Source organism: Pelophylax lessonae (assembly GCF_965119305.1).
Source record: "Pelophylax lessonae genome assembly, chromosome: 3".
Classification (NCBI taxonomy): Eukaryota; Metazoa; Chordata; class Amphibia; order Anura; family Ranidae; genus Pelophylax; species Pelophylax lessonae.
This window is the reverse complement of record NC_138770.1, coordinates 384,385,332-384,405,981: the sequence shown is the minus strand read 5'-3', so window position 1 is coordinate 384,405,981 and position 20,650 is coordinate 384,385,332. Positions and strand designations below refer to the sequence as shown.

General features: G+C 41.5%; 1 protein-coding gene across 1 annotated transcript in view; it reads left to right on the top strand.

The window, feature by feature from the left end:
- The window catches only part of ASCC3 (activating signal cointegrator 1 complex subunit 3), a 1,118,804-nt gene that overhangs the window by 220,264 nt on the left and 877,890 nt on the right, over positions 1-20,650 (top strand). The window contains exons 8-9 of the mRNA XM_082251201.1: positions 4,962-5,162; positions 8,128-8,268. Of these exons, the coding sequence (XP_082107327.1) occupies positions 4,962-5,162; positions 8,128-8,268 (342 nt within the window). The remainder of the gene's footprint in view (positions 1-4,961; positions 5,163-8,127; positions 8,269-20,650) is intronic.

Here is a 20,650-nt window from a genome sequence, read left to right as displayed (position 1 = left end):
AGTTTGTAATAGATCACATTTTACATTTTGGTTGTTTATTATCTAAAAGGTCTTTCAGTTTTCAAAGTCAATGCAGCCCACATGTGGGCTAAATATTTTCTAGGGTCTAAAACTTTCTTTGCTTAGAATGTTATTGTGCATGGGCCAGCATAATCCAAGTAGCCATATTTATCAGCCCTTTTTATTGTCAGTGGAAGGTTATTTATCCAGCTCTTTAAAAATGTTTTCCGCTTATAACCCAAGCTGAACTGACTGGTTGTTCGATACTGCTATGATTTGTTCACCATACACAAAATGATTTTCAAGCAATATTGCATGGCAGGTGATCACTTTAAAATTACACTTATTGCCAGCTGGGAATAAGCGTGTTTATTTCTAAGTCTCTTTATGGAGACCAAGCCTCTTAGAAACAACCTTGTCAAAAGAGATATACCGTATAGGAACTGCATTTACCTTCTATGCATTGTTGATGACATGACTTCATAGATGTTACTTACTAGTGTAGTTCTACATTGTGATGTGGGAAACATCTATGATCTGGATCTAAGCCTACTGCTTGTGGGCCTTTGAGTTTAAAGTCACTATATTGGACACAGGGGCATAGGATATTAAAAACTGTTGCCGTACTGTGCTATTGTTTGGCATATCCCTGCAACATGGGTTTTTATTTTTTTATACATTTTTTATTTTATTGTTTGATAATGTAGGAGGTGATTTTTGGTTGAGCTGTAGCATGATCAAATAAGCAACTTTAGTTGCCTTTAATAAATGTTGAAATCCCAAATGTTTTTGTACTGTACTGTAGAAGGGATAAAGTGTCTCTATAGACATAACTAAAGTATGACTAAGGCCAGGGTCAAACTACTACAATATGGTGGACATGTTGATATCAGTGGAACCGTGTACTAAAAAAAAAAAAAAAACTTAAAGGGAATGAATAGTGTAAATTGTGTTTTTGAGTAAAAAATACACATTTTTATTTTTTTCTACTACTTATTATTTTCTGTTTGTTAGATCTTAAATGCATTTAAATATTTGAGGTGTATCTTTTTTTTTTTTTTTTTAATTTGATTATTTAGTAAATAGTTAACTCCTGATAGTTTTTTTCCCTCACTGTTTGTGGATTTTGTTCTACACCTATAGATGCAACAGGAAGTATAAGAAGCTATCTCTAAAGGAATGGCAAATAACCTCTTAGGAATTTGAGATTGCAACATGTTTTTCCAGTGAACGCTTTTCCCTTTTGCTCCTTGTTTGATGACCGACATAAACGTTAGGATTTCTCTCAATTTTTATGCAAGTGACTATAGTCCCTTGGTCAAAAAGGAGGGTATATCTACATAATAGGAACTCAGCCATCACTGTATTATAATCCTAAGTAGCATTGTCAATCCTGCCTGAGTTCTCCTCTGTTGGGACTGTGTCAGCACAGCTCCCTCCGCTCATCTCCATCCTATGTATTATTATTCTCACTCTGCTTCCATACCAGCTGCCTGCTTTTTTCCACCCTTCTGGCTATTTCAGTGCAGCAGTGGCAGTGTTGTCAGCCAACTGCAGGAATTTATGAGCTAACTGCTTTACTGGCAAGATCATGAGGAATTCCCCAGAACTTGCTGCATTTTTTAAATAGACATTACATGGGGAAATGTGTATGCATAGAAGAGCTAAGCTGAATGCTTTTTTTTTTCTTTATTTTTATTTCTTTACAAATCTTGCCCAACTTATTTATTAGCAAAACTTGCTAACCGTTGATATCGTGTGACTGTATAAAACTCTTTCAACATATTTGAACAGGCACATTGTAGCTTTATTAAAATCATGTCTACAGGTTGAAATTACCAATCATTAGATGTGGTGGCTGTATTAGTTTTCTTTTTGTTTTTATTTCCTTTTTTCCCCGTGGTTTTCATCTGGTTATCTGGCCAGTAACATAACTCCTGTTTTAGAGTGCACTGACTCTGAATGAAGAAGCACAGGGGCTCCTATTAGATCTGCATGCTATGATGCTGAACACGTGATCCGTTAGGACATAGCTGGCGGCTGTAAAAAAACTGATGTAAACTTCGTCCATTTTTTCCTTAAAAACCATAACTGAGCTGATGAAACAAATGGCCTGCATATCTGAAAGGGACCTTAGGCTCCTTTCACACTGGAGTACTCACCTACTTAGCAGAAGATCTCTACGCTGATCCCTGTTAAGGCAGATAACAGGTCCAGGCACGGTCCGCTGATGCAGAACAAATATGTCCTCTATTGGCGGTCGGATGTAAACTGACCGCATGTCCGTTTACATCTGATTGTCATTCAATCTGCCAGATGGATGGGGAATAGATCCCCCAACCGTCTGTTTTCAGCGGATAGGAACAGATTAGATGTTGGCGGGTGTAAACAGACACATGTCCATAGTGGAGAATGGATGATCCGATCAAGTCCACCTATAAAACTGACAGGTGGACCCGATCAGTCTGTCTGCATGAAAGGGGCCTTAGTGTAACATCACAGGAGCAAAAGCTTTTTGCATTAAAAGTGGATAACACATTTTCTTGCTTTACTTGTTTTGTTTATGTCCTGTTGCATCTGGAAAAATTTGGAGCTCACCAGTGAAAATGCTTCATAATCTGTCTCCATTCAACTGAACTCTGAATGCCTGCTTGGATTTTCTAACCTAGTTGGATGCACAATACTTTCTTTAACCATTTCTTTATTATTTGGTACACTGTTCTGTTTTTATTATAGTTAACAAAAGTTATTTTTTTTAATACTGTAATTTTATCTAACAATAAGAATATTAAACCAAGACAGACTGACTGGCTCATTTTTTGTGCTTGAACTTTTAGCCTCTATGTGATTACTTTGTGATGGCTTACAATGATTGGTTCCTAATATATTGCAAGAACCGGAGCTGTGAGTGACAGAACAATTTGACAGCTAGTAGTCACGCACAGTGTTGGCTACAATTCATCATAGGTCATAGAAATTATAATTTTCTCAACTTGTGAAGCTGTTTTAGTGCTTGTAGTGGGTAAAATACTAGGATAAGCTAACTGTTTGATGATCAACATGAATCAAATGGGTACATGTCATTCTCAAATTATATTATATTATTGTTTTGTGAAAATAATGTACTTGTTTCTTACCATAAGATTCCTTTTTTTTTTTTTAATTTGGACTTCCGAAAACAGATTTTCTGTTTTCAGTCGTATGATATTCTGGACATGATTTCCGCATATCCAACACTGGCAATAGCCTAGGATTGCACGTAGCCATTAACTAATCACATTGCTAACTGACAGTAACGCATTTCCATGTATAATACAATTTTTTAGACTGCCTACCAGTCCAATCTGCCTGGAGCCCTTATCGTTGCCACCTTGGCACCCTTTGTGTGTTTGTATTGGTAGAAAAGTGTATAGTGTGTGTTTGTATTGGTAGAAGAGTGTACCTAACTTTAAATCTGTATTCCTAGAACTGAACTGCCAGCAGACAAGGCTGGCAGTTTAGTGTACTCCTAAAAGAGAGTGGCAAAACTGTCTTTCAGATTTTCAGCCTAGAGCCTCAGAGAGCCTTGTGTGTATCTGATTCTGTTAAAGTAGGAGGGTACAAAAGTAATGATCTTGTTAACTGCTTGCCGACTGCCCCATAGCAGATTTACTGCTACAGGGCGGCCGTTCTTGGCAGAATCACGTATATATACATGATTCTGCACTTCCAGGTTTTGGACGCGAGTGTGTGCTGCCAGCGGCTCGCTTCCACTGTGATTTTACACAGCGAGAGCTAATCAGCAGGTCCCACAGACTCGATCTCCGCCGGCACCCGCTGATCGTTAGGTGCACTGACAGAATGCCAGTCTTCCTATGTAAACAAGGCGGATTGTCATTCTTTCAGTACAGAAGACATGGATCCTTTGTATCTGTAAAGCAGAAACACCAATCCATGTCTTCCACTAGTAAAAGCACCTCCCCTACTACACTGAAACATTAGCTAAGCACACAGTTAACCATTTGATCACCACTGATGTTAACTTATTACAGTGACAGTGCATATTTTTAGCGCTGATCACTGTAATGATGTCTCTGGTCCCCAAAAAATGCTGATCGCCACCATTACTAGTAAAAAAAAGAAAAAAAATGTAGCAGAAACACATATTGGCCTACATTAATGAAAAAAGTCTAGAGTACCAGAGTAGTAATTTAGGAGTATATAAATTCTAGAGTACCGGGGTAGTAATATTGTAGGAAAAAGTGTAAATCTATCCTGCAAAAACTGTTGTCTTTTAGTAAGTTAAGAAAAAAACACAACATTGTGCAGTATTATTAATCAGAAAGTAGAGCTTGCGTATGTCACGGGCAAATGCTTCAACCATATATCCATTTATATATGCGCCCATATATATTTACAAATGATACAGGCTTAGTATTTACACTATTCTGACCTGTTCTATAATTATTTACAAAAAATATATGTTCCCCTAAAATGGTAAGGAAAAAGCAAAGTACAGTGATCACCAGCAGTTAGACGTAATCTTTCATTGTTCTTTTGTTTAATTTTCTTAACCAGACGCTATACTGTATTTTAATAGCATACAACATAGCCTCTTAAATCCATACTGCCTACATGCTGCTCCATGAAAAACCAAGAGTACTTCTTGAGATAAAAAAAAAGGGAATTTAATGTCTTGCATCTTTTTACTGTTGAATTGTCAGCATACACATAACCAGCTTAGCATATGATTATATTTTAATATAATAAGCATAACTTTTTTCCTGTTGAGGCTTAATGTCACATTAAACTCTTTTAATTGGATTTACAACATGGATTAGCTCATCATCCTATTTTTCACACTTTCCATTGCTTTATTTTTCAAACTCACAAGCGTACAGGCTTTATTATGTGTATTCTACTTTCTCATTATGTGCTTGAAATAGTATTTCCTTAATTTTTGTATCCTTTCCCATTTGCAGATTGGACAACTGGTCTTCAAAGGAGTGAAACGACTGAACCGAATACAGTCAATAGTTTTTGAGACTGCTTACAACACCAATGAAAACATGCTCATCTGTGCACCGACCGGTGCAGGCAAAACGAACATTGCCATGCTAACGGTCTTGCATGAAATCCGCCAAAATATTCAACAAGGTGTCATTAAAAAGGATGCATTTAAGGTATTTGTTCATTTGAACAAAGTCTGGTCTGTGTTAGTAATGTAAATGTTATTTATACGCAAGAATTGGAAATCTTATACAGAAACCCTGTAATTGGCATTCTCTTAAAGTAAAGCTCCAAAAAAACTAGCAAGTACCTTATGCTGTTTACTGTAAGGTCTCATTCAGACCTTACAGTAAACATCCATTGCTGACATCCATAGTCTGTGAAGGAGCTCCTTATTTATGAGATTTCAATTGCAGCCCTTTCATTTCTATTGGGACACTGATATTTGACAGCCATGTGGGTGCAGCCACATAAACTCATTCACAAAGGCACTCATTCACAGGCTACGGGTGTAAGTGTTTGTCAGAATAATGCCCAGTACACAATACATAATATGCAGTCACCATTATCTGTTACTGAACAACATGCCTACTATACAAGTGTATTTGGTAGGAAATGCGAAAGCGGAGCTCCACCCAAAAGGGGAAGCTCTGCTGATTTGCCCTCCCCCTCCACTGCCACATTTGTTATCTTTCGAGGCGGGGGGGGAGGGGGCAGGTACCTGGTTTTGACAGGTCCAAAAAACCATAAGGTGTGACCACCTTTCTCCTGCGCTTGGTATCCCTGCCCCACTACCACACTCCTCACGGGACTCAATCCTGGCTTCTCAAATGGCCATGGTCTTGCTGCCCAAAACGGACTGGGGTAGTCCACCGATACTGAAAGCAAAGAAAACAAAAAGAGGGCGCACCGACCTAGCGCATTATCCTCAATAACAGGCTTTATTTTTTATAACATTAAAAATGGCTACTCACAGACGTAGATGATAGTAAAGCATGTCGAGCTTAACTGCTCAAATGTCCGGGTCAGTCCATGTAAATGTCCATGACTGATGAGATGATGGCTGACGCGTTTCGAGGCTCAGCCTCTTCCTCAGAGCTACTGTGTCCTGTATACAACATCTCTCGTGAGAGGAAGTGACGTCAGCGGAAGTGACGTCGGATGGAACACATGACGCGACAACCCGGAAGTTGTCTAGCGGCGTGCGTTCCACGGGGCCGGCGATCGGTATACAGTGACCGATCGGCTCCCTATTTCCTCCTTGTCTCCCCCGCTTTGACCACAGATCCCGCCCCCCCTCCCCTCTCCCTTTGGAACTTAACATCAGCTAGTGGAAGAGCTTACTATGCTTATATGGTGAAGACAACTACCATACAGGGACAGGGATATGGCTTGGACTACACTGGAGACCTCAGCATATAGAAGACCAGGGGAGACTATATACCAGGTAACATTCCAGCTGCCCTCCATTGCTAGTCTGAAAAGAATTTACTATGCCCCAGTGTGGATTGATGAAGCAGTTTTATTAGCCTCTAACATTGCAGTGTATTGATTCTTATTGGTCTCTTATTGGTCCTATATTGGATGCTATATGTATATATATATATGTATATATATATTTTTTATGTATATGGTTCTAATCATATGCCTTCACATTCTTGTATTATACTCTAACTGCATGATCGATATATGCCATTGTATATTACCCCATGGGGAGACTATCACCAAAGATGTCATGAGGTAGAATGTAATGGTGCTCAGGCCACTCCCCGGGGGAGGGGATACTCCCACCTGGGGGTGGGGACTGGACCATTGCCTTATTATTTAAACCAAGGAGATAGCCATGACACAGTAGCTCTGAGGAAGAGGCTGAGCCTCGAAACGCGTCAACCATCATCTCATCGGACATGGACTGACCCGGACATTTGAGCAGTTAAGCTCGACATGCTTTACTATCATCTACGTCTGTGAGTAGCCATTTTTAATGTTATACAATAAAGCCTGTTATTGAGGATAATGCGCTAGGTCGGTGCGCCCTCTTTTTGTTTTCTTTGCTTTTGGTTTTGACAGGTACCTGCTCCCACTTCCGGTGGACTTTGCCGCAGAGAAATCTTTTGAAAATTCGGCCATTCTCCTCTTTCCCCTGCCGCCAGGCCATTCACAAAGCCCAGTAGGGAACCGGCTGTGAAGTCTTTACTGCCGGTTTCCCTTACCCGAGATAGCGACAGCAGTGCCCGAGAGCCGACTGAAAAATCGATTTGGGTAAAGACACAGCTGGATTCTTTGACAGGTAAGTATTCTAATCACACAGTATTTGTAGCTTCTGACTTTTAATGTTTTCAGAAGGAGCCTGGGTCTCCGCTTTGAAGGCGATGTACTGTGTTTAAAATTAAAAAATTCACAATAAAAAAAAAATTAAAAATTACCTGAGCATTTTTTAACCCATTTTGAAAACAAAAAAAGACTGGAATTTTGATAACTGAAGCAGGATAGCAATCCTGCTACACCTTAAGAGACTTATTGGCTAATGTGCACTCTTGTTAGTAATGAATTTGCCTAGTTGCTCTGTTGTATGAGAATGATGGACAACGTGCATTATTAAGATACAATTGTGTACTCTATTTGTAGGTAGAACAAAAAGTTGGATGATGATGTTTCAGGAATGCTTGTATTCCTTGTAAAACTTTTTTATACTACATTTTAATTGATATAGAACTTCAAATGTGGTATACATTTTCTTTCTTATTAGTAAATAATAGTAAGTTTTCAAGTGCATTAGTCAGTCCTAATTCATATGAAGAATGCTGCTTGATTTTGCTCATTACTATAATAGCAATCCTTATTTGTGTCCTGAAAATCTTATTACCCATGTGAAAAAGCTATGAAAATGCATTTAGCTTTGATGCAGAACCAATTTTCAAAGTGATGAGGCTATATAAACAAAATCCATTGTCCTCTAAAGAGCTGCACACTTATCCAGCACAGCTAACAACTTATCATATATCACTATTAAGATTTTTTCACTGTAAGTGCTTGGAATCATATTTCACAATAAATTTTGATTTGTACTGGTTGCTTTGGGACAAATGACATTGTGAGTTTTGCTCATTTATCAACTTGGTGTCCCTTTTTGTACAGATTGTGTATGTAGCACCTATGAAGGCCTTGGCAGCTGAGATGACAAATTACTTCAGCAAGCGTCTAGAGCCATTGGGTATCACAGTGAAAGAGCTGACTGGTGATATGCAGTTGTCAAAAGGTGAAATTTTACGGACTCAGGTAAGTGCAGCTAAGGTGAAATGTATGGCTTTTGCTTTGCACTTTCAATTTTTAACCTTGGCTTTGTGTACAATTTATGATTAAGATGGGTACATGCTAATACAGCCTAGCTCTTGAGAGTAGTGTTCGGTAAGCCACTCTGCTATGGTAACGTTAAACTTAATTAATTAAGTTCTCTTTATTGTATTTGTCTCTAAGATTTGTTAACTTCTTTAAACCTTTGATACCCTAACATTGTATGCACAGAATTATTGCCCTTGTCATGAAAACATATGTAGCTTATATGACCTTATCTCAGAGCAGTCTTTATTCTTAGAACATCCTGCTGTTTTGTCTGCAGTTTTGTTTTTATATCTCTAAATTTAATGTTTTATTATTAATTAATGAACCGCTACAAAATCACCTTGGAGAATTTAAATAATTGAATTCTGGATCAACCAAGTTCACTGGTTAGCAAAGTCAAAGGAGTCAAGTTCAAGCTAAATTGTTTCCAAACAAAAGCTGTCTGGCTTTAGTTATTTCCTTTTTGAAAACTGACTGCAAAGGCAAGTGCAGCTTGTTAGTAAACCTTTTAGTTAAAGCAAAGTACAAAAGCAAATCTTGACACATATTGAGAATTCTGTCAAGCCTTTTATTCATGAATTGTGTTTTAGGTTTTCAGTAGTGCAGTCTTTGGTGATTGTAAAGTAGATCTGTTGTTAAAAAAAGGTAATAACGCAATGATCCTTTACATATCAGTGACATATAAAAATATCATCTGATGTGTGAACCCTGTCAGTCCCTGAACTCTATACTAAAAAAAAAAAAATCTTGATTTTTGTTACAAGAAGACAAGCCAGTTGTATGCTATCGCCCAGTTATTTCAGTTCATGATGACCAGTTTGTATCTTACTGGTAAACAGAAAAAAAAACAGCCTTTGATATAATTTGAGGATTAATGTAATTTCCTGCTTAGTTTGTTTCCTGTTTATTTCAGATTTATGATCCTAAAGCTGAACTCTGGGCACAAAAAAATGTTTCTCTTTCGTTAATTAATGGACACATCTCCTGATCTATATAACCATTTGGTTATACTGCCCCCTGCAGGAGTAAGACACTAGGCAGAAAAAAAGTCTGGCTACGCCTATGGGCAGTCCAAGGGGGTATACTCCCTCTCCCTGCTATAGTCACTCAGTTTTTTTCTGCCTAGTTCCTTGCTGGGATCTCTGGCCCTGGCAATTTTTTTCTTTTTAGATCGATTTTTTTCTCCTGGTTCTTTCCTGTGAGATCTACAATCAACTGCCGGACTGGGCGATGGGCTGGATAATCTAGATCCAGTGGTCACATCCAGTCTGGCCAGCGATGGCACACAGACCTCAGCTCCGTGCTAGGTTTGCCGCAACATAGCCCCACTGCACGGGGGCTGGCCTTTGAGTTAAACGCCCCACGAGGTCGCATACGACCTGAACTCGGCCCGAGTTGCAGCGTTCCTCCTTGCTGACAGCCGCCCCCATTTAGTTGGCGAGGGGTTCTGTCTGAAGCGGTGCCCATCTGGTTCCTGGTATGGTAAGTAGCTGTCCCCCCTCTAGCCCTGGAGGGTTTTGGAGTGGACGTGGGCCCCTCCATGGGAGCCGGACTCCCGGGTTCCCCTCCTTCCTGTCAGGCACCCCCCCTTCATCTGTCACCCCATCCACTTATGCTGGAGCTGTGTGGGTGGTCTGGTCATCCTCCAGGGCACTATGCTGGTGATGGGGGCGGGGGGTGGACCGCCTGTGACCGAACGGTCGGCTGTTCGCGGGGGGGAGGGGGGCTGTACCTGGTGGGGGCTCCTGCAAGGGCACCCAGTCTGGCCTGGGCCTGTCCTTAAGGCCTAGGAATTTCTCCTGGGAGTCTCATGCTGCCTCGTAGGGCCGCCATTTTGTTGTAGCCTTGTGCTGCAAAGCATGGCGGCCATTTTGCGGTGATCTGCCATATAAAACAGCAGCGGCCATGTCTGTGCAGCCTTTGGGGCGGTGGGAGCCCCTCGTCATCCCCTGGTGCTGACTCTTGGATCCTTTTGTTTCCTGAACGCCGCTCGTGCAGTGCAGATATTCCTGGTGGCTGCAGTGCCTGGTTTCTGTGGGATGGTGAGTCTGTTGAGCTCCTCTCCCTCTTTGCTGAGGATTGATGGGTGCTCTGTGACTGGCAACTGGGTAGTGCTGCCAGAGTGGTGTTGGTTGTCCCTTACCAGTGTTTTTACACTTTTTTGTGGCATCCCCCTCGTGTCTCATGTAGTCTTTGGAGCACATCTCCCCACCTGATCCCCTCTCTGGGGTTGCGTAGCCCTCTCGGTCACAGCCATACATTGATGAACTGACGGCGGTCCTGGAGTCACAAGCCATCCAGAGTGGCAAAGGTGCTTCCTTTCCCCTCCTATTTTGACAGAATTGTCACTAAAGAGTGGGGACGACCAAAGTGTCCCCTTGAGGGGTCCCTAAGCGAGTTGCTAGGCGATACCCCTATGAGGAGTCCTTACTTTAGAAGTGGACTGTTCCACCAGTGGTGGATCCTCCGGTTTCCAGATTAAACAAGGCAACCATAATTCCGGCTGAAGAGTCCCTGGCCTTTAAGGACACAGGTGACAGGAAGGTGGAGCCTGTGGCCTGTAATATGTACACCTTGGCTGGTTTGGCACTGAGGCCGATATTCACCATTGCCGTGGTGTCTCAGATTCTGACCGAATGGGCTAAGCTTTTGTGCCGGGCCCTGGAGGGGGGAGTAGCTCCCTCCTCCCTTTGCTGAGCTGGTGGACCAGCTGGTCCAGGGGCTGCAGTTTATCTATGATACCTCTTTGGATGCGGCTCCCCCAGTGGCTTGGCTCTCTGTTTCGGCAGTGGTCCTTCGGAGTGTCTTTTGGCTCAAATGCTGGTCTGCGGACCAGACTTCTAAAAGGGTCTTGACTGATTTTTCCTTTCAAGGAGATCGCCTGTTTGGTGCTACCCTGGATACCTTTCTTTTACAGGCTACTAAGGGCAAGGACCCTTGTCGTAAACTTGGGCCCTCCTTCTCAGCTCAAAATACGTTTTTTCGTCCCTCAGTATCGACTGACAAGGGATCGTAGCCCTTCAAGGCCTCCTCTGGAGGATCCAAGCGAACTTGGTCTGGCAAGTCAAGAGCGTGCTTCTCCAGACCCACGGACAAGGCCCCTTTCAGCATGAATGTGTGCCCTCACCTGAATCTGGAGTGGGAGGATGTACAGAAAGGTGCAGAGGTTTGTGGCTCGGTCGTGGTATCCTCTGGCTGGTGGCCCCATGGGGTCAGTATCTTCTGCGTTTTTGCCTTTCCTCCTCTCAAGCTTCTGCCAAGACTTCTACGCAGGATCGAGGCAGAAGGGATTCCAGTCATCTTAGTGGCCCCGGACTGGCCTCGCCAGGCTTGGTACACCGATCTGGTGCGGCTGGTCACTGGCGTTCCTTGGATGCTTCCTCTCACGGAAGATCTGCTGTCCCAAGGACCGATCTCCTGTCCTGCTTTACTGTCGCTGGATTTGACGGCTTGGCTGTTAAACACCAGGTGTTAATGGATAAAGGTTTGTCTGAGGTGGTGATGCCAACGCTGGTAAAAGCTAGCAAATCCACTTCTATGAAGATCTACCATTGTACGTGGAAGACGTACATTGCGTGGTGTAGGGGTGGTGAGGTGGGTGGCGCTGCCTAAAAGTATTGAGGTATAAGGGTATAGTACCGATTGAATTCCTAACACCACAATAGATATAATACAATCGTAAAACACAATCAATCAGCAATATAAAAAGTATAAAGTGCAATAGGTGGTAATGATAGTGAATATTATGACACAAGCAAAAAATATAAATAGTGGTATAAATATAAAGTGCCAGTGAACAAAAAAGTGGCCAAATTGGATAAAATGGTATCTAAAGGATATCAGCCACCTATCAGAAAAACTGAACAATTGATAAGTACTCAATCGGTACTATACCCTTATATTTCAATACTTTTAGGCAGTGCCACCCACCTCACCACCCCTACATTTTTACTGAATATAGACCGCATAGTCTATATTTTTTGAGGTAGGCTGCAGCCAATTACCATCTCCATAAGCGCGGAATTCCCTATCCATAGTACATTGTGTGGTGTGTGTCTCTTGAGGTTCATCCTCCTTTCTTTTTGGTGGGTCGGATCTTGACCTTCCTTCAATGGGGGGTGGAGCAGAAACTGGCTTTGAGTACTATCAAGGGCCAGGTGTCGGGCCTAGGGGTCTTCTTTCAATGCCCCTTGGCCTGACACTCCCTAGTGCGTACTTTTCTTCAGGGAGTTTGCCACTTGGCTCCTCCAGTGTGGCCTTCGTTACTGCCTTGGGACCTTAATTTGGTGCTCTCAGTCCCAAAAGCCTCCCTTTGAGAGTTCTCGGGAGATTCCCCTGTTTATGCTGTCCCAGAAGGTTGCCTTTTTGTGGCTATCACCTCTGCGTGCAAAGTGTCGGAATTGGCGGCGTTATCATGTCGTTTACCTTGCTTGGTGGTTCACAGAGATAAGGTGGTTCTTTGCCCCTGTCCATCGTTCCTTTCAAAGGTTGTCTCTGATTTTTATTTAAATTAAGACATTGTGTTGCCTTCCCTGTGTCCCAAGCCAAAACATCCGAAGGAAATCGCTTTGCATGCCTTGGATGTGGTCCGGGCGATTAGGGTGTACCTGGCAGCTATGAAGTCTTTTAGGAAATCAGACTCACTCTATGTGCTCACGGATGGGCCTCGGAAAGGGTTGTTCGCTTCCCCTGCAACCATTTACAGATGGATCAGACAGACGGTGGTTCAGGTCTATTCCATGAAGGGTCAGGTTCCTCCATTCCCTGTCAAGGCGCACTCTACTCGGGCACATAGTGCCTCCTTGGCCTTCCGTCTTCAGGCGTCAGTGACGCAGGTTTGCAAGGCGGCCACCTGGTCATCGGTGCAAACTTTCACAAAGTTCTATAAAGTGGATGTTTTGGCATCTGTGGATGCTTTCTCTTGGCTGCAAGGTTTTTTTGGCTGCTGTTTAGAGGACCTGGTCCTCTTTGAGGGTGGATTGTTTTTTTTCAGGTATGCTCCAGTTGTTTTGGTTGAACTCCGGTTTACCCGATTGGCTATAGTTAGCTTTTGGAATTTTTTTTTTTCGTTGTTCCCACCCCTCATGTTTAATACCGCTTTGAGATGCCCCAATGGTTAAGAAGATAAGGAGTTGTGTCCATCAATGAATGAAAGAGAAAATGGGATTTTTGACTTACCATAAAATCCATTTCTCTTATGTTCATTGACAGACACAGCACCCATCTCTCTGTGGAGTTGTAATTCTTCTGACACTGCTTGCATCAAAATGGTGTACCTATAGCAGAGAGAGGGAGTATACCCCCTGGGACTGCCAATAGGCATAGCCAGACTTTTTTTATGCCTAGTGTCCTATTCCTGTAGTGGGCAGTATAACCCAATGGTTAAGAAGATCAGGAGCTGTGTCCTTCAGTATACATCAGCGAAATGGATTTTACGTTAGGTCAAAATTCCCATTTTTAAATATATTCCTCAATAGTCAGAGTATATAAATCCACTTTGGGTGCATCAAATAAATTTGCAAACCCTGTTATTACTTTGTAAAATTAGCAATGACATCATCACTGTGCTGTACATGAAGTGTGCAGAGACCGAAACTTTGGGAGCGACACGGCAGGCCCCACCCAATACAGGCTGCTTGCAGAAAACTACAGGAGGGGGCTGAAGACCATTTATCCTGCTCAAGGAGAGCGAGCAGTAGTGAGGGGTCATTATTACAGGAAGCTCCTGCACAAAAGATAACGCTTAAGTGCCGGTTCACACTTGTGCGATTGCGAACGGATGCGATTGCTATGCGAATTTGCAGTGCGAGTTTACCTTGTGATTTTCAATAGTACCAGCGTGATTGTAATGAAAATTTGATTGCGTTGATTATGTTAATTAAGCTCAGGAGGGGTGGAGCTGAGGGGAAAATCAAACAAAAAATAAGAAATCGCACATATCTGAACTGATAATGCGAGTCCAGACCGATTTACATTGATGTCTATGGAGACTAAATTTGCAACGCAACACTGTAAACTCGCACAAGACCCTTTTCATCATCGCATTATATTCGCATCTGAATCGCAACGCATAGATGTGAACGACCGTCACGAATACAATGTATTTTGGGAATACATGCAAATCTAGACTTTTTATAACTCATCGCATTCACAGTAAAATCGCACAAGTGTGAACCGGCACTCACACTGGATTGCTGCACAGATTTAGAAGACACGCACAAAGCACATCAAAATTCAAAAACAAATAAAAATGCTTCTTGTGTTTAGACAGTATTTACTTATCCCTTATCATTAGCATTAATTTATCTGGCTTTTTTTGTTTTGTTGTCTTGTAAATAAATTGCATTTTGTTGCAACACATACAGAAATATATTCCAAAATTGTGTTTTATTTTTGGTTATGTTAAGGGATTGGTTCAAATGAATACTACTACAATAAATACTATTAGAGAATGGTCTGGTAGGTTGTGCTTTATTTCCTGGCTGAAGTCTACATGGTTCTTTTTTGCATCTGAAAAGAAAGCAAATCGGTCCTATCTCATCTCAGCCATGCATTTGCAGCCCCATATTTCTGTCAGTGAATACAAGGTGTTTTCTGATTGGCCATGGTGAAGAGGTCGACAGGTGACACCACAATCTTCACCTTTAGCCAGTCGCCCTACCTCTGCTGCTGTTGGAAAGTGTGAAATTCACTTGCTGTCTAGGTGACAGCTGTCACCAGATGAATAAGAGGAAATTTCACCAGCACGACCCAGGCAATAATAAATGTGTCTTTGGGAGCATGTGTTTGAAAAAGTGAAGGTGAGATAGCAACTGAGAGGCAGTCCGTCTATTATAGGCACATTTTTTCTTTTCCCCACCATATCTCTCCCCTCCCCCACCCACTCACAGGTAGGATGAGATGCCACATTTGAATTTGCAGATGGTTTTAGCCATTTTACCACAACTTTGGTACTTGTCTTACAGTAACACATTCTTTTCATCTGGATGTTAGCATGGTAGAGCTGTCATACTGCAAACCCCTGGAGGTTTCTTTAAAGTGATAGTAAACCGCGGCTGGTTAAGGAAAAAAATAAATACCTGTAAGACAATTGCATAATGCATCGCATCCTAGCATATTATGAAATACTTACCTTGAAGCAAAGACTTCCAGCGGCAGGCTGACATTTTCCCCCAGCCTTTCTTCTGGGTTCTCACACTTCGGCAATGTGATTGCGAGTGGGAGCCCTTGGTCCCGGCACAAAGCTCTGATGGTCCAGCAAGGTCCTTCAGAGCGCATGCAGTGGTGACGTCACAGACTGTATCCAGGGTGAATATCTCCTAAACGGTGCATTTTTAGGAGATATTAATTTTATCTACAGATAAGCCTTATTATAGGCTTACCTGTAGGTAAAAATCACAATGCAGGCTTTACCTCTTTAAGGCTAACAGTAGGGCCTCCAGATTTTTTTTTTACACAGCTAGATTTTTAGCCGCATTATTAAAAGAACAGTCCTTACAAGAAAATCTCTACCTAGAGAAAATCCCTATATTTCTGCTTTCCCATGTCCTCCCCATGTTGAGCTTTGTCATCCATGATCTATTATTAAAGCTCAAGTCTCTGTAGCCTCTGCGTAGTAGAATTTCTTTAATCTAGCACCCAAGGGAATTGCATTTGCCAGTCAATAAAATATTCTGAATTACCTGACTGCCAGATGTTTATAAGGATTTTTTTTTTTTTTTTTTTTTTAACGTCTGTATTCCTGTTTATATTGTTGGTATAGGTATCATATTATTTACTGTCCTATGCGGTGATGTGCTAAAGGGTTTTATGCAGGCATGTAACCATTACCTACATTCTGTGCTTCATAGGCAGACCTATGTGATGATCTATATAAAGTTATTGGGGAAATATATTTTGTTTCCACTATTTGACAGAAGAAAATTTAAACTGTCAATAAAACACAGCCACTAGATTGAGAGTTCAGAGAGTATTTGCTGTGCCCACTGAGATGTGTACACACATCTTGGAAAGAGCTGTTATATTGGCAGCAGATCTAATTTCTACAAGCCAAATACATAAAACATCTTAATAAACAGCAGTACTATAGATGCCTTAGGTGACCAGACTGAAAGGTAAGCATTAGAAATTCATGTAGATGTGCATGTTGTAAAGCCGTTCATCATGTAGAAGAATCTTTCAATGAATCTTTATTTTTGCTTCAAGCTATAAAGAAATGCCTCCAATTTCTGGATTACTGCCATTTACAAACCTCAACTCAAATACACTACATTTTACTTGTAATAAAATGGACAAATAACAGTTCCATATGCGGTTTAGTTGTTATTGTGTATTGAAGGGCAAGCGTGGTCAGCTTTGTAAGGCCAAAACCTTTAAACACAAACATTTGTGCCTTAACCCTAGCTCAGTGTTAACAGGCACACCTCTGTTAAACAAAATGTCAGTTCCTTACAGTGCAAAATATGGTGTCACTGTCTGGTTAAACTGTTATTGTAGAGTTGACTTAATTTCTTCTCCTAACAATTACATGCAAATGTTGTATGGAAAGTTGCCTATTATATAATTTGTGGTCACGACTTACAAATGCGTTGGCTTCTGTGTGTGAGCATGGAGGGATGGGGCAGTTTTTTTTTTTTTCTTATTATTTTAGTTGTTAAGTAATTTATTTTTTTTCATCTTTACAATGTCCCTTTGAAAAAAAGGAAAAAAAAAAAAACCTCTGATCACTTTTATTGCTGTCAGAAGGAATGTAAACATCCCTTGTGACAATAACCCGGAAGTAATAGGCAGTGACAGGTACACTTTATGGAGGGATCTGGGGTCTATAAGACCCCAAAGCCTATACACTTAAAAGCATTAAAAACGCCAAGTTTGGCTGTTTTGAATGCTGTCATTTTTTTTAAAATATAGTCTTCTGTAAACCGGAAGTGATGTCATAACATCGCTTCCGGGTTACTCGATCTGAGACCCAATCAAAGCCGGTTCCGGCTTTGTTCGGTCTCCGGCTAGTCGGCGAACGTGCTGACTGGTCGCTCGGGCCTCCGGGTGTGACGGGAGAGCCCGGGTGAGCCATGGGAAGCAGCAAGAGGGGGCGGGAGCTCCCCTCCTGCTGCTTGGGATAACAGCCGAGTGGCTTCTTAGCCGCATCGGTTGTTATCCCAAGAAAGCCAACCGTTGGCCTAAAAAAAAACAATTGGGGTTATAACCCCATTACAACCCCTTCAAGCCGAGACCACATATTTGCATACGGTCGATGTGAAGTGGTTAAAGCAGAACTTTACCCATAACAACTTGATAAAAAATAATGTTCTTTTTAGCAAGGAACATACATTCCACTTTTTTATAACCTTAATAATCATGCTACCAAAACTGGTGTGTGCTGTAAATTGCCTCCAGCTTTGCTACCGTTTCTTCTTGCTGCAGGCTACCATTTTGCTGAAGCCCAGAGTCCCTGAACTGCAGTAAATCATAAAGCAAAACGAAACCCTTCAATTTAACAATTTCAAAAAACAGTTATATTCCTGCAATGCCGGGTTTGTTTACTGTCACATTTGTGTTCTCCACCAAACTGTCAAACCATCAAATGGCTGGTGTCATAACTTATCCAATGTGCAGCACCTTAGCAGTTGCAGATCAAACAGAAGTAGCTTGTTTGGCTGTAAAGGAAAGAAGGGTTTAATTCTGCTTTAACCACTTTAAGCCCGGGAGGATTTGGCTGCTCAATGACCAGGCCCTATTTTGCGATTCGTCACTGTGTGATTTTAACGGACAATTACACGGTCGTGCGACGCTGTACCCAAATAAAATTGATGTCCTTTTTTTCACACAAACAGAGCTTTCTTTTGGTGGTATTTAATCACCTGTGTGATTTTTATTTTTTGGGCTATAAACAAAAAAAGAGCGACAATTTTGAAAAAATAATATTTTTCACGTTCTTTTATATGAAATTCTCAAAAAAAAAAAAAAAAAAGGTAAAAATCAAAATGTTTTTACATTTTAGGCCAATTTGTTTTCTGCTACATATTTTTGGTAAAAAAATCGCAATAAGCGTATTTTGATTGGTTTGCGCAAAAGTTATTGCGTTTACTAACTACGGGAAAGATTTATGTAATTTTTTTTTTTTTTTACTAGTAATGGCAGCGATTTTTTTTTTTTGCAGGACTGCGACATTGCGGCGGACAGATCGGACCCCTAACTGACATTTTTGACAATTTTGGGGGTAACCAGTGACATTACTACAGTAATCAGTGCTAAAAATATGCACTGTTACTGTAAAAATGACACTAGCAGGGAAGGGGTACTACGCCGGTTTGCCCAGGAGCGGCTGCCTGCCGCAGTAAATCTGCGGTAGGCAGTAGTTAAGTGGTTAAAGCTGTCAGCAGATCTGCCTCTACAAATTCAGCAGTGCCTAAAAATTAGAGAGCAACTGAGAATGTGCAGAGCAGGGTTAGACGGTGTATTAGTGGATTTTAAACAGTTTTGGCAACTATAACCACTTGCCGACTGCCAGCTGTACACATACTGCGGCAGGTCAACTCTGTCCTGCAAAACAACGTAACTGTACATCGCTTCGCGGGACCGCAAGTGGGGTCGCGCGTGCCCATTTGCCTCAGGGGAAGCTGATCTGCAAGTACAGTGGCTGCAATCGCCACCGGGCACCCGCGATCGCTCCCCGTGGAGACAGGACACCGGTCTGCCCTTGTAAACACGGCATACCACTGTTCTGTAAGTAATGAACACAGGGCTCCGTTGTTCCTCCTATTTAGGAACACAGGTCCCTGTGTTAATTCCATAAGTACATCCTCCACTCAGAAAGCAACCCCTAGGGACATATTTAACCCTTTTATCGCGCCTGGTGTTAACCCCTTCCCTGCCAGTGTCATTAGTAAAGTAACAGTGCATATTTTTAGCACTGATTATTGTAGTAATGTCATTGGTCCCCCCAAAAGTGTAAAAAATGTCAGTTAGGTGTCCCATCAGTCCGCCGCAATGTCGTAGACCTGCTAAAAAATTGCTGATCGCCGCCATTACTAGTAAAAAAATAAATAAACAAATAAAAATGACCTAAATCTTTCCCCTAGTTTGTAGACATAACTTTTGCGCAAACCAATCAATATACACTTATTGGGATTTTTTTTTTACCAAACATATGTAGCAAAACATATTGGCCTAAAATGATGAAAAAATTAGATTTTTACATTTTTTTTTTATTGGGAATGTTTTATAGCAGAAAGTGAAAAATATCGTTTTTTTTTTCCAGAATTGTCACTCTTATTTTGTTTATAGCACAAAAAATTAAAATTGTAGAGGTGATCAAATCTCACCAAAAGAAAGCTCTATTTGTGGGGAAAAAAGGACATCAATTTTATTTGGGCACAGCGTCACATGTTCGCGCAATTGTCAGTTAAAGTAACACAGTGCCAAATCGCAAAAAAATGGCCTGGTCATTAAGGGGGAAAACCTTCCGGTCCAGAAGTGGTTAATATTTTATAAAGCTATACCTGCAAAAGAGGCCAGCCTTAAGTGATCTTGTAGGACCAAATTTTCTGACCAAAATTCCACTTTAAACACCCCTCTCTGCTATGCCTTCTCTGCTCCCCTGTCCTATGGTTCAGATTGTTGGGAGTGATCTTGTTTTACTACAACCAGGAGCACCAATACAGTGGAATTGCTACAAGCGTAACAGCCAATGAAGTTGGTGTCTCTGCTCATGCAGAAGCTTTAGCTCTTTGAATATCAGTCCATACAAAGCTTACAGGAGGTGACCCAGAACCAACAGTGAAGGTGAGGCAGTATAGTGCATTTTCAGTGTTGTGACTTATGAGGGAATCAAAGCAAAGCAAAACTAAAGAGTCCTTATATTATAGAGGGACCTATATAAGAGGAACCTATTTTCCATTGGTACAATATTTGTCCCATATTCCTTTAGTCCCTTATTAGAAAAAACGCTCAGGCTTTTGACAGTGAAGATCCTGTAGTGGGCAGGGTATTGCATGGGATTTTCAGTGGCTGCCTCAGATGGTAAAAAAGTCAGTTGGAGATGAGCTTTGTTTAAGAAGAGTCTACAGTTTGGTTGGCTAAAGTTAAGCCGGCTCAGACGGCTGTCAGAATGCATTTACAGTGGCTTGATCTGTTTGGATGCAGCCACTTTTCATTGAACAATTTTCCTCCCAGCTCCTTTTATTTTTCAACCAAGGGATGTCAGGCTTGAGATGGCTGGATAGATCTGAGCGGATCTTGGTCAGCTTCTCAGGAACTGGTCAAATTTTGTATAGTGTATAGCCAGCTTTGGACTTGAATCTTTATAAAAAGCCATTTA